Genomic DNA, 18,484 nt, shown 5'->3' with positions numbered 1-18,484 from the left:
CACTGCACATGAATTACATAAAAATCCCACCACCTTGTTATAATTTTTATTGGTTCTAGGCAACTGTCTTTTCTGTCGGTAACCTGGAAGGTGGCAGCTACAGGAGATGGGAACACTAATTCCTTTAAACAGGACTGATGTGCCTCACAATAGCCTGTTCTGGCACTTTTCTGAACTTTTCATAAAGGCACCGCGATTCAGAGAAGGTGAACAAAGAAGCCTGGAATCAAATAATTATGACAGCAAGGTTTATTCAAAATATTTTACTTTGGCTTCCAATGGAATAGTGCAGCAATGGCTGTCTTCCTTAGGTAGCACACAACGCGGGAATGCAGAAAATTGAAATCAGTCTCATACTTTTAAATTTCATAAGGACAAATCTTTAATTCATTAACACGGCATACTCCATTGCTTATAGATGCACAATTCCTCAGACACGAGGGGTCCCCCGACACGGACCCGTGTTTCGCCAAACACGGCTGCATCGGGAGGGACAATAATTTTTGGCGGTATTCAAAGCTATGAGACAGAACAAGAGAATTCAAATCAAAATAAACATGGGACATGAAACAGAACAAGAATCCAATGATTATCGTGAATTTAAACATAACATATATAAAGGACACTCTGTACAAAATTCTATCTTTAAACCACAGGAAGCACAGACAGTGTTTTACAGACCACAAACATTAGAGTGGATAAAGGAGTAAATATTTGGCGCCAAAGAAATTCTTAAAACATAGTGTATGTATTCAAACTATGATAAGCTGAAAAATTAAACGCCAATATATTTGTATGGTATAAATGAGTAAAAGATTAGACTGTAAGCACAGGCAATAGCAAAAAATGACAATTAGTAAAAAAAAAATGCTATTACAGGGTAACGTTCGTGGAATATTCAACAAATTCAATTAAGTTAATGAAAACGCCGGTTGGGTATGCATCTTCGGGTATGGAGTCTTCCTTAGGTAACCATGACTTGCACTGAAAATGTTGAAGATGTGCATTTGAAAAAAGCATAATAAGCAAAAGAATCTGCCAATGTCCAGTAAGATTTTGGGAAAAAAAAAAAGTGATTTTTTTTTTTAAATTAGCTCCATAGGTTTAAAATGATTTTGAACTTGCTAGTGAGAATGAACGAGTTATTCAGACATCCTGTTCAGTCTTCACAAATTTGCTTTGGATCTTCAAGAAATCCAATGCAGAACTTGAACCAGGTTGAAAGTTGTCTGGTTCAAAGTTTGATCTTGACTCGTTTACATTTCTCCAGTCCAGCCTCCAGCCGAGATCAACATCTGAACTTTTCGCAGAGAAGAATGCTTAGATTGTGGCTCACAGCATGGAAAAAAAAAAGACAAGAGGTGTTGAGGTTCTAGGGCCATGAGAGTCCCTTTTGGCAGGCCTGGATTTAGGCAGGAGAAAACCAGGCAAATGCCTGGAGCGCCAAACGTGCATAAGCGCTGGGGTGCTACTGCGGCCGTGCCCCCAATCTCGGCCTGCAGCCGCTTGCCGATCTCCTTACTGGTACCTGTCAGGCCCCCCACAGCAACTTCAGCAAAGAAATGTAGCTTGGGGGCTTGCAAACCTTTCCATGCTCAGAGGCCTTGTGCCATCCCATCCTTACACAGATTTCCCGTGGTAAGAGAAAAGCCTGTGTGGGAGGAAGGGACAGGGTGCTGCAGGACCTCTGAGCACCTACAAGGGTTTACAAGCCCTTCGCTGAACTTGCTGCCAGGCGTGGGCCAGTATGAAGGAGGGTGATGGCAATGCCGGGGGGGAGGGGGGAGATTCCCCCCCCCCACCAATACAGTTGCCCATGGGTGTCTACATAGCAAAGCTGGCATGGTATCATTGTGTTGGAATGGGGTGGGCACAGGGGTCATGGCCTGACAAACTTAGGACTTCATGCAGATTTGTGGTGGGAGACTCAGGGTCGGGCAGGTAGGACAGGATCATATGGGGGGGGGGGGGGCAGGGGCAGAGAGGAAGGGTAGGGGCAGGGGATGAGAGGGAAGGACAAGAAGGAGAGAGACCGATGGGGCCAGGGGCAGAGCACAGTTGGGCTTGGGCTCCCCAACCAAAAAGGCATAAGGCTGCCCCTGCATGTTGGACCCCCCCAGGAACCTTTTCTGACCCTTTCTCCAGCTGTAGGTGTGAAACATTGTATTGGTTTGCGATGGCCGCCACCTTGTTGCCTGTGCCCCACCACATTGTTGGAACTTGTCAATGTCACCCAAAATAGCATAGGGAAGGAATGCGAGCACGCGCAGGCTCAAGTGCCGGACTACATGGGTGGAACAATCCGCCCCGCGCCTCCATAAAAGGCTCTGCCCCCGCCTGCAAGTTCAGAGGCAGCCACTACTGGATGTTCCCGGGGTGCAGCGCCGAAAGAGGAGTCAACCACAAAAAAAAAAAAAGGAGACCACTTTTACTGACCGCGTAGGAAATGTAAACTAGATAAATAAAATAAAACTAACCCCCCCCCCTAAAGTACCTTCCAGCCTTGGGGGGGAGAGCGATCTAGCAACGCATCTCATCGCACTGCAACTTTTTTTTACTTCTGCCCCGCAGCACTAGTGCTAACCCCGAGCCGTGGAAACCCGAGCCTGCCGTCCCGCCCTGGGCTCCAGCAGCGGAGGGGTTAAGCGACGAGCTGGGGGCGAGTTTGAAAGAGAAAGCGCTGCCCCAGCTGGAGGGAGGCTCAATGGCTGCCCGCAGGGAGCCCGCGTGCTCTGATCTGGGGCAAACGCTGCCCGAAGCACTAGGAGTCTGCGATCTGGCGCCAGGTATTGCATTTAGGAAAAGGCAGGGCTGTGGTTTTTTTTTTTCTTTTGGGGGGCTAAATACTTTATTGGCTGAAAGCAGTTTGCTGGCTGCATGAAAATAAATGAGCCTAGCTGGCTCGGGACGACGCTTGAGCTTGCGAGAGGAAGAGCGTTTCCTTGCTCATCTCCTCCTATCAGCTGGTTTCTTCCTTTTTAAGGAGGGAACTTCAGCTGCAGTACTTTGAAAGGCCCTTTTCTTTTGTTGCTAAACATTTGTAATTAAGAAGTTTGTTTGGTTGTTTGTTTTTTTTTTAATGGAAGTTGCAGTTCTGGGAGCAAGATTTCTGGCTCCACAGGTAGCGCGTTCGGCGTTATTTTCCACGCTATTCTCGATGTGCTCCGACTCCCCCCCGCCCGCCTTGCTCCTTACGTAGGCTGTGCCTTATTGTGCAGATGTTGTCAGGAAACGAACGTATCCGTAACCATTTTTAGGAGTCGGGGAAGGCGAGCTGCCGCCGCTGCCGGGAGGAAACTGCTGTAGCGCCACGGGGCAGCGGCACAGCCGTGAGATTGATTGATCAGCCCAAAGCCCCGGGTTTTTTTTTTTGTTTGTTTTTTTTTTACCGAGGACAAGCACAGACCGCTGCTGGATGGGGACTTACGGTGCGCGGGCATCCAAGCTTTAGCCAGAAAAAAATCACTTGCCATGGGGTGGTAGAAACAGGTTGGCGTCTTCTTGCTAGGGACTACCGGGATGTGATTGGGACGTGGTGGCTCAATTTTTGGCCTTTAAAAGTGTAAAAAAAAAAGAGAAAAAAAATCCCCAAACCCTCCGGATCCAGACCTGATTGAAGTCACCGTACAATTCCATTCAAAATCGGTTTGTCGCTTGCACTGCTTGAATGAGGCGAAAGCGATGTTGTACTTTTAAAATCCTTAATAAACTCTTGGAATACTTGATGATATAGGATGTTTTGGGTTTTTTTGCCCCAGATTTTGGGACTGGGATAGACTGAAGTGAACAAAACGTCCATAGATGTCATGAGCTAAAACCAGGTGCGATGCAAAAGAAAAAAAACCCACCCCAAAACCAGCCCCAGGCAGTCCCACCTTAAAGAAACAAAGAACCATACCAGTTCTGATCGGTATAGCTCTTGCATTTCTTTTGATTGTGGTGATGTTCTTGGGACTATTTTGCAATTCCTAGAAGCTGTTGTGGAGCTTTAGCATCCTCCCTTTTTTTTGTTGGTTGGATTAATTGTTTCTGATGGAGTAAGGCCATGTCTTTCTGTTTCTGGATTATATGGCATCCCCTGGCGACTCTGACGACAGAGCTTCATCTTGTGAGCCATTCGCCAGCCTCCCAAAACCGCCTTCCACCATCTGGAAACCTCTGATCTAGGTGGAGGAAGCCACTTCTGGTTTTCAGATGGGACTAAATTTTTGTTTCTGCGATGGAGCTTTAAAATTCCTTTCGCTAAAATTGCCTGTAGACCTATGCGGTCACATAGGGTGGGGGGAGAAAAGATCCGATAGGAGCTTGGAATGTTATCAGCTCTGGCCCAATACAAGGAGACACTGCTGTAAGCTTTCAGTACCAAACATTGGGCTAAACGTTAAGGTTCTCATAGTTCTGTCTCCCTCTGGTGTTTCAAACTGGACATAGCTGCATTCCAAGACAATTGATGGTAGTTGGTTTTGCACTGAATTTTAAAACTTGTTTGAAACTGCTGAATTTCATATGATCTTGAGACCCACTTGATTTTTTTTGTATTTAATGGCAATGATAGTTTCCACCTGAGGCCTAGGTCTGTTACTATGATTACTTAGCACGCTCACTACTTGACCCATGCAGCGCTGTACTAAAACCCCTAAGTGACCTTCCCTGCTCTACTGACCGGGCACGCAATGCAACATGTTGGTTAAAAAGAGAGAGGGGTGATTTCATATTTTCTTTTTCCCAAGGAACTGGGTCCACACCTTCTGACCTCACAGCAGAAGATGATGAGGGCTTTGCTTCTGGAAAGCAAAGCCCTCATCATAAGCCAGCAATCACTACCTGGGAAAGGTGTCACACCATTGATGAATACAGAGTCCCACTCAAGGTCCTTCACAAACCCAATCTCTCTCAACTCCTAACTTTACTGCTCCATCCTTCACAGCTGAAGAAAAGCACATAAGAAATGGGCCTTGCTCAGTGCTGTACAAACCCTTCCCAAGTGGACATGGGGAAAGAAAATGTTGAATTCTGTTTCTTTCTTACATTCCCCCCCCCCCCCCCCAACAAATTTGTGTTGTATGCCTAGCAACCTGCACAGATGAAAGAAGAATGCCTGTTTTACTTCTCTACAGACTTGCTTGTTTAGTTATTGAAGATTTATAGTCTGTCTCTTGCAACATCAGTTGTTCTAGGTGGATTATAATTAAAACATGCACTTCAATGCTTAAGGCAAGCATGGTGTTGTACAATATGGATGGGTCCGTGCCACTTTCATTCTGTGGATGGCAGACTGGGTTTTGAGTAGGTTATGATGGCTTTTGAGGGGCCACAGGAAGAATAACTCTCTTATTGGAAGAATAAGAGATCTATTCTTCCAATAAGAGAGGGATCTGTATGGTTTCAAACTTGTGTACATTAAAATTGTGAAAGTATTCTTATGTTAGGTGGAATAAGGCACCACAGCTTTTTTTTTTTTCCTCCTCCAGATCCAAAAATCAAGTTTTGAAAATATTCTTCCTGTTTTTCAAATACATTAAGAGCTGGAGTCAATTTTGTAAGTTGGTCACTTCCATCATGCTGGTGCACCTTGAAGTGAAAACTTTTTTTTTTATCATTTCTCTTGTGCATCAGTTTAGAAAGCTCTCCTGAATAAGATTTACTGCACATCACTGTTTTTTTTTAAATATTTGCAGGGTTTATGAGCAATAGTGCAATGGTCAAAACTTGAACACCAGAGTAGCTTTGGTTGAAGCTGTGACGATGGGCACGACCACCCTCATGTTTCAAACGTGCACTAATTCTGCTCCTTTCTGTCAGGCCAATACAGTACAGTGTGCTCCGGCGGAGCGCACTGTTAACCTACGATTGAACGCTCTAGCTTTACCCCTTATTCAGTAAGGGGTAATAGCGCATCGAAAACGCACGTCCAACCCCCCGAACCTAATTGCCTACCCAAAGGTAGGTGCTAATTTCTGCCAGCACTGGAAAAGTGCACAGAAAAGCAGTAAAAACTGCTTTTCTCTGCACCCTTCGACTTAATATCATGGCAATATTAAGTCAGAGGTCCCGAAAGTTAAAAAAACAAAACAAAAAAGTAAATAAAATTAAAAAAAAAAAATTGAAATCGGCTCACGGGTTGAAAACCGGATGCTCAATTTTGCCGGCGTCCGGTTTCCGAACCCGTGGTTGTCAGGCTCGAGAACCGATGCCGGCAAAATTGAGCATCTGTTGTCAAACCCGCTGACAGCCGCCGCTCCTGTCCAAAAAGGAGGCGCTAGGGACGCGCTAGTGACCCTAGCGCCTCTTTTTATCGCCGGCCCTAATTTAAATATTTTAGTTTACCGAATTGCGCGCCCAGGACACTGATTGGAAAGAGGCAACCTTGTGTTGTGTAAAAGTACTTGGAGGGTTATAGTGGACATCCCATTCTCAATCTCCGGTACATAGTGATTAGAGAAATTTGTAAGATGGTCTTCCTCTTTGGTAACCGAGAAAATGGACTCTTTACCAGGCTCTTCCTCCGCGCGCGTGTGTTTTTTTATTTCCTGCAATGCATTTCAAGTTATTCCATAAGAGAGAGAGAGAGTGTGTGGTGGTGGTGGTGAATTGTTCCCTTTCTCTGACCCTAAACCTTCCTCCTTGGGCACTGTAGGGCCAGAAGCGAATCCTTAAGCGCTGGCCTTTTCCCTAAGAGCAGAAGCCTGTGCTGCTTTGGAAGTAAGAGAGCCGGCAGCCTGTAGGGGGCTTCCTAGAGTTTCTTAAGTGCCTTTTTTTTTTTTTTTTCTTCCTTCTTGCACTATTCAGTGCACTGCTGTAGATCTGGGATTTCACATTAAGGCAGATAAATGCTTTGCTCCATACTGAATATAGCACATCAGAACTTTTTTTTTTCTAAAAAAAAAAACCCAGCCCAAAACATTTGGGAAAGAACAGATTCAGGTCCGTGCTCGTTGTATGGAAAGTCAGCTTCACTAAGAACAGGGGTTAAAAACCAAAACAAAACAGGGGTTTAGGGCCAGGGAGGATCGGGTTGTTTCCTCTTGCTTAGAAAAGCAGCCTCTCTGCCTGTTTCCTGATATTTTGGTTTTGAAATGGGCCCCTATATTTCTATGATTTGGTTAATGGGCGCAGTGGTGGGGACGCCCACCCTGCTTGAGAGCGCGGTTAGATCAATTTTGCTACCCCCCCATAGACTGAGGGACGCCAGGTTGTGTGGTCCTAGTTTGAAAAGAAGGGCTGGAGTCTTCTGCCAAGGGCCAGGCTTCCTTCTTTGGCTGGCACGGGTGCCTTCTCGGGCTGCGTCCTGGAAAGGGGGGGGGGCGGGACCGCCTGCCTTCTCAAGCCCCTCCCACTTTGCCCAACCTCCAATATTATGCACAGAGGGGGGCAGGATCACAAACTCATGCCTGCCTGCCTTGCTCTCAGCGGCGTCTTATTTGTTTTCTTTTCTTTTCTTCTTTCTCCCCCCATCCAGAAAATGAGGTTACGGAGGGCATGAAGAACTGAGGGTCTTCCCGGCTGGCACCTGCTGCCACCCCGCCTCTGTCCTTGCCCGGAAAGCCGCCGCCGCCGGAGTCTGGGCAGAGCGTCCGCCGGGAGAAGCCCGGGCAGCCTGGAGATGACGGAGACCGCGGCCAACGCGCACTACGACCCCATCCCGCCTGCTCAAGGCACGGCGGGCAGCCAGGAGCCGCCGCCGGAGGACGAGGTGGTGGTCAGCACCGACCTCCCCCGGCCCAATGTCAACCTGGACCCCAGGATGTCCATCTACAGTGGGAGGAGACCGCTCCTCACCCGGACGAACATTCAGGGCAGAGTGTACAACTTTTTAGAAAGACCTACCGGCTGGAAATGCTTTGTCTATCACTTCACAGTGTAAGTAAACGTCTTTTTTTTTTTTTTTTAAATATTCCTATGTAAACTACAAAAATGCAAAGAATCTGGACAGATGGTAAATGTGAACGTCATCTCGGGCAGGATTTCGTGGCTGCTGAAAGACTAAATATGTGTAAATATTCATTATTCAGTGCATTCATAACGAATTTGCACACCCAGTAACTTCTGTGCCAATGTTTATCGCTGTAGGGAAGGGGAAGTAAGAACTTTACGTTTGAAAATGTTTTCCTAGGTTTCAGCCTTGCTGAAGTTGATACTTTTCAGGTAGTCATAGGTGTGTGTGTGTGTACACACACACATACTGTATAGATCTTTTCTATCAAGGTTTCATTTATTAACCAATATTTGACTTTTTTTTTTTTTTTGTTTTGCCCTGTACAGTTTCGTTTATTTTAAATATGGATATCAATCAAGATTAAAACAAAAATGCTAGATGGGCTGGCTCTGTGATTGCCTAATTGCTCATGCTTTTATTAAACCACAGTTTTATATCTGACAAGCAAACTGTGACTTGGTTAAGTAAACAGAACTGGGTTTGCCTAGGCTGGTGTGCCGGGTACAAATCTTGTTTCTGTCACTTATCTATTACTGGGTTTTGCTGGTTGTTATGTCTTATTGGGTCTTTGAATTCCCACTTCCCTCCTCCCTTCCCCAGTCATCCCCCTGGCTGGCTGCTATATCAGATTTTATTACCTTTGAAGGTGAGACGCTGTATTTCGCTTCATGATTGCATGGGAAGATGTTGAACGTACGTTTTTCAGCAGTTTATTTCAGACACCAGTGCTGGAGTTGCCTCTCTTTTGCACGTGACCCAATCGGTGATGTGGGATTTTTGGATCTGTAAGAAGCCCATTGGATTTAGTTGTATGCAGAAGAGGGTAAATCTTCAATAGGGCACCTAACTGGCATTCGCTATTCAACCTGCACAAACTCAGATGACTTTCAAATACGACACTTATGTACATTGGGGCCGATGCAATAAACGTGCATAGAAAACGCGCCTGTTTTCCTAATGCGTGCCCATCCATATGCTTCTCCTGGGTGCCCAGTGTGATTATGGTAATGACGTGCTGCACTAGGCATGAACTGTGCATCCCTAGAGTGTCCTTGGCATCAGGCACCAGGAGACATGGCTTTGTGGGTTAGGAAAACAGACACTGATATATTGAGCAGCCTTTTTCCTAACCTGATCACCATAAAGACTTTTTTTTCATGATGCTGCTTTCTGTGGTTTCTCCTACTTAGTATTGCGATGATATTAAGATGGAGAAACACCAGAAAAGCAGTATTTTTGGCTGTTTTGTTGAGGCTTGGGGGGGCCTCAAGACAACGCCAGCTTCTAGGCTGGTGTTAAATTTTGCAGTTTAAAACATGCACGTTGGACGCACGGTGACTTTTTTTTTTTTGCATCTGGGGTACTAGCTAATAGCCTCACCTACATGGCATGTGATGAGCACTATTAGCTATTCACTGGTTGGACATCCGTTTTGATGCACTAATCCCATTATTGCATCGGGAGTTATTCTAGCACCTCTAAAACGTGCGTCCAACTGCGCATCAAGTTGTGCGCTGAGCTGAGTGCAGTATATTGCATCGGCCTCGTGTGTGAACTTCGGTATGTTGTGCAGCTAAAGGTTTACATTTACAATTAGGGAGTATTTTTCAAAGGAATTTACATGCTTAAAACTGGGTTTTACATATGCAAATGCACTTTCCCCATGTAAGTGGGCTTTTGAAAATTGCTATAATATGCCATTGAATAGTCAATAGGCTTTATCTGCGTTAAGTGCACTTAATATGGGTAAATGACTTTGAAAATTGCTACTTGTACATGGGGAAAGTGCATTTGCACATGTAATACCCAGTTTTAAGCATATAAATCCTTGGAACATTCACCTCTTAGTGTCAGATGAAATGGGTGCACATAGTTTCCAACCATGCTTCTGGAACTGTCCTTTCTTATACTGTTAAAAGTGCACACACTTTTTTTGTTTTATTAATCATCTGTTTAGCTGGATATGGCTGATGTAGGTGGCTTAACTTTAGTTTACTTTAACGTGTGAAAAAGTAACCTAAACCTTTTCTGATTTATTCTGGAATGTTGTTGCTGTTCCATGCTAGTTGAGTTGGTTTACTTTGTGGGATTGCAAGGTGTTGAATATTCTAATGGTACATTTTTATATTTGTAAAATATAAAAGGCTGGGGGGAGAAACTGGAGCAAGGGTGAGAGATGCTGTTACTGAGGCAGAATTCAGGGTGCCTGGTGCTGCTTGAATCTACTCCTTTGTTTCTGTCCTTAGTTTTTGTCTGAATATTTATGCAGACAAATTGGGGGGAATTGATTTTAGTTTTTGTGTTTAAAAAAAAAAAAGAAAAGTTTTTCTTACACAAGCTTGGCATAGCTCATTAGGGTTCATATTCAGCTGCGGTGTGACTTGGCTGGTTAGTCAGATGAAACTATCCTGCTAACTTAATGTGTATTTTCAGCAGCATGAGCACACTGCTGAATACACCTGGCTATCCTCAAGGTAGCTGGGTAAGTATATCCAGCAAACTTTGACTTGGTTAGCCAGCTAATTTATTTGGCTAACTCAGCTCCTCTCAGTTATACCCCTGGAATGGCTCTAATGCATCCGGCCAAATTTTAGCTGGATAGTAAGTAGTACTTATTAAAAAATTCATTTAGCTGGATAACTTCTGAGTTATCCAGCTAAATGCTTCTGAATCTGGACCTCGAGACTCATAATTGTTGTCAAGTGCATTTTGGTACTGAATAAATTGTTGCGCAGAGGCTGATTTAGCTGTGTTTATGCACACCCCATAGGGCTTTAACTCGCCGGGTAGCTTTCTTATTTTGCATCTCTTCTTGTGTTCAGCCTTGAGTGCCTTGTGTTTATTTATTTATTTGTTTGTTTATTTATTTATTTAAGGCTTTTTCTATACCGGAGTTCAGGTAACAGGGTTACTAATCACTTCGGTTTACATTTCAAACAACTTACAGATGACATGAACTATGTCTTACAGAGAACAAGGTACAAGCAACTTGGAAAAAACAAAAAATACAATAAAAAACAGGGTAGCAACAGTGTAAAGTGGTAGTCACATAATAAGTACATAATCAACTGTATATTGGCTTAAAGTATATAACAGGGTGGATTTAAGTGAAAGGGGATGGTTATATGGCCTGGCGCCAGCTGGAGAGGGGGAAGGCAGGGAGGATAGGATTAAGGCTTTTTTTTTTATTTTTTTTATTTTTTTAATTCTTTATTTCAATTTTCAAAATAATATCATTTTACAAATATCATTTATCAGGAAAAGCATGAGAGAGATAAATGGTAATACTCAGAAAACAAGAAACAATATTTATAAGAAAACAGTAGATAACATACCTCTCTCATTATTTTAACTTTCAAAAGGAGGGTGGTACCATTATCAGTACAATTATCAATCTGGAGCTTGTTATGGAAATAAATCTTAAAGAATAATCTCTCCAACAACCCAAACCAATCTATTCAAATGGGCACAGGGGAAGATGTCGGCATTCGAGTTTGTTCAAGATATAATTTTAACTGTTCTGGATCAGTAAATAGATATAATTCGTCTTGTTTCTTTATCAGACATTTACAAGGAAATTTTAATACAAAAGTATATCCTAATGCTAGGACTTCCTGACGATATTCCAGAAATGCCTTTCTTCTAATTTGAGTTACAATAGCCAGATCAGGAAAAATTTTGACTGTCTTATCATGAAAAGTAACAGGGTATTTATTAAAATACTTTTTCATTATTAAGTTTATATCCGAGATAGCATAAAAAGATACTATAACAGTATTATAAGAAATGATATTTAAGGTGGAATCTTCCAAAAAATTGGATAGATTGCCCTGAAACATCTCTCTCCTTTCAACACCTTGAGATCTAGGTAGAAAATAGTATGTGTTTATTGTAGGTGCCTGATTTTCCAAAAAACCAAGATTTTCTATAAGAAATTTCTTTAAAGTCAGAATAGGATCTTCACCTACAATTCTAGGAAAGTTCAGAAACCTAAAATTAAAACGTTTAGAAGCGTTTTCCAACATTTCCAAAAGTCTATGTGTAATTGCTTTATCTTTAACTATAGCAGCTTTAAATTCATTATTTTTCGTATCCTGTATCTCAAAGTGTTTAAGCCTATCATTCATATCTTTTATCTGTCTCTGTAAATCTATATACTCCTGTTGTTTAGTTCGGGAAATTAAATCAACTTTCCTCTCTAAAGTTTTTATATTAGCTGTCATGCCCGTCATCAAATCCCATAGTGTGTCCATAGTCACTATTGATGGTCTCTTAGGGACATCAGTCAACTCTGAAACTGGCACAGTTGTTTGTGTTTCCACTTGAAATATCCCTTCTGTGCCTCCGCTTGCAATTGGGGAGGCTCCTAGGTCAATTTCAGCGCCTGGGCTATGCTGGCCAGATAAAATATCACTTGCCGCATGCTCCAGATTTCCAATATCCTTTTCAGAGGAACCTTCCTTCAACCTGTGAAGTGGCGGTAGTCCCTCATTTGGACTTAAAGAAGCCTCCTCTATTGGCACATGAGACTCTCCCTAGTCTCTTGGCTCACCGGATTCTTCGGCTCCTTTAATTTGCAGTTTGGGTGAGAGCATAAAGTTTGTAATTTCCCGTTGAATAGGAGATGGAAGTGGAAGAGTAGGGAAGATTCTAACTTTCCCCTTTCTCTTCGGAGGCATTTTGCCTTCTATTAACAACAGGATCAAACAAGCCTTTTCTCAACAAGGTTGGAGAGAACTATTAATATACTACTGTAATTTACCCAGAGCTGGGAGGCATAAGAGTACAGCTTATGAGGACTTACATGATCTTATCCGTCCACGGCGAATCCCTGGCAAAGCCTGTTGTGCGCGCGCCCCTTGAGCGCGCGCGGCTTCAGCGGCGCGCCGGCTCTGCTGCACGCCGCGGTAGGGCCGTTTTTATGGCCAGTTCCAGTCCCGCCTCTCTCTGCCTCCGGCAGCGTCAGTACCTCAAGGTGCAGCAGTGAAGTCCTTCCCGGCACGGTGGTAAGCCTCCTCTCTCTCCCAGCTCTCCCTCGGAGAGTGGAATGCTTGCTGGCCGTTCTTATGGCCAGTTCCGGTCCCGCCTCTCTCTGCCTCCGGCAGCGTCAGTACCTCAAGGTGCAGCAGTGAAGTCCTTCCCGGCACGGTGGTAAGCCTCCTCTCTCTCCCAGCTCTCCCTCCAGGATTAAGGCTTTAATAAAAGGTAAAGAGTGTTAAGGGGATGCCTTGAGTGAGAGCAGTCCATGTGAGCTGCAGAGGCTGGGTAATGTTAAGAAAAGGCCTGACTGAATAACCAGGTCTTGAGCCTTTTTTTGAACGAGATGTTTTGCCACCTTCAGTAGTATATCAAAGCCAGTATAACCTCTGCTGTTTCTCCCTCCCTATTGCCGTATTTGAGGTTCCCACTCTGCCTTTTTAAGTTCAGCTGGAATTTCCATTTCCTGATTCCATTAGACACTGTAAAGCCAAGACACGCTCCCTGTGATTTATCACCTTGGCAATTCTACAGCCCCCCCACAGTCTCCTGTCCCTTGTATGTGCCACTTTTATCTTGCTTGAGTGACCTGCGTATTTTATTGTATCTGCCCGTACATTGTCTGTTTACCTTTAGAGTACTTCATACATTTCAATGCCATTGAAAAGCAAAATAACAATTGCACAGGTGCTCACTGTCACCAACTTTTCAGACGGATGCAGAAAGGTGCGGTCAGTCAAATGCACCTTTTTGCCTGCACTTCAGCGTTCATTTTCTACATGCAAGACTTATTCCCCAATGTCGCAAGGGGTTTTGCGCACAGAAAATGTGCTCTTCTAATTGGGAGTACTGCTTAGCGCCCTCGCATGGAAATCCCATGCAAATGAGGGCATTAAGCAGTATCCCCCCCCCTGCTCTCAATGCAGAGAGACTGCATTAGGACAGCATGCATTTGTTTTTAGCCCTGGAAATTTAACTCCAGGTCAAAGTTGGAGTTAAATTTCCAGCGCTACTGCTCTGGCACTTAAAACCCAGGGGGAAAAAAAAAGGGGAAAAAGTTTGAAAAAAATATATTTTTTTTAATGTCCATGAATAAGTACCGACTTACCCGGATAAGTTTGTACTTATCTTGCTAAGTTGTGCCTGCTGCCATTTACGCAGATAAGTACTGACTTATCTGGCTATCTGGCAACAGCTTCCTGCTGCCAGATAGATATTTAGATTTATATTCCGCTTTTTGCACTTTTTTCAGTGCTTCAAAGTGGATCACGTTCAGGTACTGTAGTTATTTCCCTATCCCCAGGGGGCTTACAATCTAACAGGCCGATACAGTAAAGTTCGCGGGAGAGCGGGCGAGCGCCCGCTTTCCTGGCGTGTGCACAGGCCAGTGTCCTGTGCGCACGATTCGGTAAACTAAAATATTTAAATTAGGGCCGGCGGTAAAAAGAGGCGCTAGGGACACTAGTGCGTCCCTAGCGCCTCTTTTCGGACAGGAGCGGCGGCTGTCAGCGGGTTTGACAGCCGACGCTCAATTTTGCTGGCATCGGTTCTCGAGCCCGCTAACAGCCACGGGTTCGGAAACCGGACGCCGGCAAAATTGAGCGTCCGGTTTTCAACCCATGAGCCATGGGCTGATTTCAAAATTTTTTTTTTTGAACTTACTTTCGGGATCTCCGACTTAATATCGCCACGATATTAAGTTGGAGGGTGCACAGAAAAGCAGTTTTTACTGCTTTTCTGTGCACTTTCCCAGTGCCGGCAGAAATTAGCGCCTACCTTTTGGGTAGGCGCTAATTTCTGAAAGTAAAATGTGCGGCTTGGCTGCGCATTTTGTTTTCTGAATCACTTGGGAATACCTAATAGGGCCATCAACATGCATTTGCATGTTGCGGGCGCTATTAGGTTTGGGGGGGTTGGACGCGCATTTTCGACGCGCTATTACCCCTTACTGAATAAGGGGTAAAGCTAGCGTGTCCAAACGCGCGTCCAATCGCGGGTTAACAGTGCGCTCCGCTGGAGTGCACTGTACTGTATCGGCCTGTAAGTTTGTCCCTGAGGCAATGGAGGGTAAAGTGACTTGCCCAAGGTCACAAGAAGTGACAGCAGGATAGAAAGTGGTGGCTGCGGCTGCTGTGATGAATGGCACCCCCCTTTCCTGACTTAAAATGTGCGTTTGGCCTGTGCTGAATGCACATTTTAAAGTTATTGAGCGGTTTGGCTTTTTTTAGCTCCTGATACATTAGCATATCATTAGCTTACTGCATCAGGAGTTTAAAAAATAATAATCTAGGTGTTTAAAAATGTGTGCTAAAAACCAGGGTACATTTTCTTAATGCGCAAATTTTGCATTGGCATGCAACATTTATAACAGTTGATAAGAAATGGGTAACTAGACTGTCCCTAGCAGCATAACCCACAACTAATAGAACCTAGTTTCCGGAATGCTAAGTGAATCTAGGAAAAAAACCAAACTATTATGCAACTCCTTTTGGACCTCCTGACATCTCCTGGAAATGTGTGTGGCTTGGGAGCAAAGCCAAAACGTTATTAGCTGAATCAAATGTGTGCATGTGTTTATGGACTATGTGGTTTCCCCACAAAATATTTTGTCATGATCCTTGTAAACCACCTGATGCCTTCTGAAAATCTGGTGTGCTCTGGATTCAAAATTTAAAAAGTTGTTAGGTGGTATATTCATGGAATACACATATATGTGGATTTGGGGGGGGGGGGGGGGGAACCCCCTGTTATGACCCTTGTTGACCACTTGATGACATCTGAAAGTCTTTAGTGTGGATCAGATGCAGAACTAAAAATGTATTGGTATAATTTGTGGAATTATGTGGCTCACCTCCCACTACCCCTGTCATGATCCTTATGCCACCCCCTGACATGGTAAAAACTTGATGCACAACAAAATTAGGAGAGGACAATTGTACATATGTGTTTATGGAATGCATGGATCAGGAGGAAAAAAAACCCCCAGAAAACATTGTCTAACTCTTCTTGGGCCTCCTGATATGCCCTGAAAATTTGGTGTTGATAGGGTACTAAATAGGAAAGCTATTAGCTCAGGAACAGATACACAGAGAGGGTGATTATATAATATTTTAATCGTCCTTCCCTTCAGAAAGTATTTACAGCATTTATGGACTGACCGACCAAAGTGGTATACAATAATTAAAAAAAAAAAAAAAAAATTCAATACATCAAAGTAGGTTAATGATTCAAGTTTTTTGTACTTCCAACTTTAGTTATATGTAAACCGATGCGATATGATGTTCATGAACATCGGTATATAAAAGCTTATAAATAAATAAATAAAGTTGTTGAAACAAATTCCTGAATTCTAGTGACAGCATCTGACAATTGGATCTGCAGGGCCTCCTTTGCCCTGCAGTGTTGTCTTGAGGTTTTGTGCAGTCTGGATTTTCATCTTAAAAAAACAAACAAGAAGACTTTAATGCCTATGTTGTGGTTATTACGTATTGATTATGTTGTTATTGATTGTGATTGTATTTTATTGTTGTATACTGCTTTGGGCATTTCAAATAAGATCGGGGAGAGGAATATAGAAATTCTTTTATAAATAAATATTTAGTTCTACTTTAAACCAGAGGCTAGAGAACGTGAGGACAAGAGAGACCCAAGGTGACTTGTGATCCCTTTTTTTTTTTTTTCCCTACACACGCATTCAAAAAGCATGCAAGATGGCTTTGTTGTGCCAACTGTAAAGCAGTTTCTCTAACTGCTTCATGAAACGAGTCCTAAAGATTCTAGCCTGAGGAGATTGTCTGATGTGCAGTGGAATTTTATTCCTTGTTCAGTCCTGTAATTCCTCCTTCCTCTGTCGTCCAACCCAGTCCGAACCAGTGCTGGGGTCTGGCACCATGAGCTTTCATTCACCATTTCCTTTCTTCTCTGCCCTGCTGTTCCTAAGCAAGTCATTGCAAGCTAACAAACCCAGAAGTGTTTGCTTGTTAAAACGGGTGGGGGAGAGGCATGTAGTATCATGGACTCGTGGGCTGTCAGTCCACCCAGATGTGGCAGTTAATGATGTCCACTGCTCTCTCTCCTCCTGAGGACTGTGAGTGCCGTCTCCACAGTGGCCCCAGCTGCCCCAGGGTGCACCTGATCCAGGAAGCAAAGCGGGAACGTGCCTCATGGAAGTGCGTGGCACTTGCTAGTGGGCTGGCCCCAGACGTTATCTTTCTGATGAAGATTGCCCAGGGGATGTGATGATGAAGCAGGTATGCAGGGGGCTGGATTTATACGTCGCTCGCGTAGAGATCCATCTGCACTTCACATGTTTTTAGTTGGTATGTAAATTCATTTAAATAGGGGAAATGTGTCAACATAAGAGTGTGTCTACATTTAGACCCAGGAGAGCACAGAGCTATCTGGATTCACAACAAAATTTTACAGATGTACAGATTGAAAGAACGGGGGGGAAATGGAGAGGTGACAGCCAGACAAACTACTGGCCCAGTAGAGGAAAGGACACAGAGCCTTGGGCCTAGTGACATCCGTTAAGTGGGGTTAGTGTGGCTTCATCACTGTGGCACAATGTTAATGCTCAGGAGTGTGCCGGCCCACCCCTGAGTTTCTTTCCGCCCAGGACTCCAGAAGTAAAGTTTTTTTTTTCTTTTACATGTTTTTATTCCATATTTACCGACCTTTGTTTTCAGCTCAGTGATTATTAATAGAAGAACTATCAATGGGGAAAAAAGTCATCCCCCCCACTAATTATCTCCCATTTGTGTTCGTTAGAGTATATGCTGATAAATTCCAGGGAAAAAAGATAAAATCAAAATTGAAAACTAAGGTCTCTTTTCCATAGTTAGCCCTGGCTGGAAGCTGTCGCTCATCTCAAAAGCAAGCAGAGATTCGTATAAATCCAGCCCCCTGCATACCTGCTTCATCATCACGTCCCCTGGGCAATCTTCATCAGAAAGATAACGTTTGGGGCCCGTGCCACGCACTTCCATGAGGCAGGTCCCCGGTTTGCTTCCTGGATCAGGTGCACCCTGGGGCAGCTGGGGCTGGGGACACTGTGGAGACGGCACTCACAGTCCTCAGGGGGGGGGGGGGGGGGCCTGCCTCGGGGTTGGCCACCCTTCAGATGAATAAAAACGTAAGCGTGGAGGGATCAACGGCGGGCATAGTTTTTGTATTTCAGAATCGTGCGTGGCGTTTTCCAGGAGGAAAAAGCAGTTGCAAATCTCTGCGGTTACTTTTAACCCCTGGCAGTTTTTAAAGTGTGTGTGTGTGTGTGTGTGTGTGAGGATTGGCGGAAAGTCCATAGTGGGAAAAATGCCTGTGCGCTTTGCAAACAGTGGGCATCATTTTGAACTTTGCCCCTTTTTAGTACTTAACACAGAAACAAGCTAACAAGTGCAACTTTCCTGAAAAATGGACTTGCACGGTTCTGAAAGTCTTCCCTCTGAGTCTTAACATTTTCACCTGGAATCTAAGCAACTGCCCAGCTGCTGCCCTGGGGATGGGGGCAAACTCTGACCCTCCCGAACCCTTCCCGCCCCCCCCAAGTTATAGAAATAGGAACCACTTGGA

The 18,484-nt window shown here is 44.1% G+C and overlaps 1 protein-coding gene across 10 annotated transcripts in view; it reads left to right on the top strand.

Annotated features, from left to right (window-relative positions):
* The first annotated feature begins 2,410 nt into the window (after window positions 1-2,410).
* KCNQ1 (potassium voltage-gated channel subfamily Q member 1) overlaps window positions 2,411-18,484 on the top strand; it is a 640,238-nt gene continuing 624,164 nt past the window's right edge. For 6 of the 10 annotated variants that reach the window (XR_003853206.1, XM_029582314.1, XM_029582321.1 and 3 more), the window contains exons 1-2: window positions 2,411-2,786; window positions 7,460-7,860. Coding sequence is in view for 8 of the 10 variants with exons in the window: in XM_029582314.1 (XP_029438174.1) it covers window positions 7,604-7,860 (257 nt within the window). In the remaining 2 variants the exon portion in view is untranslated. The remainder of the gene's footprint in view (window positions 2,787-7,459; window positions 7,861-18,484) is intronic. The other 4 variants (XM_029582313.1, XM_029582316.1, XM_029582315.1 and 1 more) reach the window with 4 other exon arrangements.

This window comes from Rhinatrema bivittatum, chromosome 17, assembly GCF_901001135.1.
Source record: "Rhinatrema bivittatum chromosome 17, aRhiBiv1.1, whole genome shotgun sequence".
NCBI classification, from domain to species: Eukaryota; Metazoa; Chordata; class Amphibia; order Gymnophiona; family Rhinatrematidae; genus Rhinatrema; species Rhinatrema bivittatum.
This window is presented reverse-complemented; position numbering and strand designations above follow the sequence as displayed.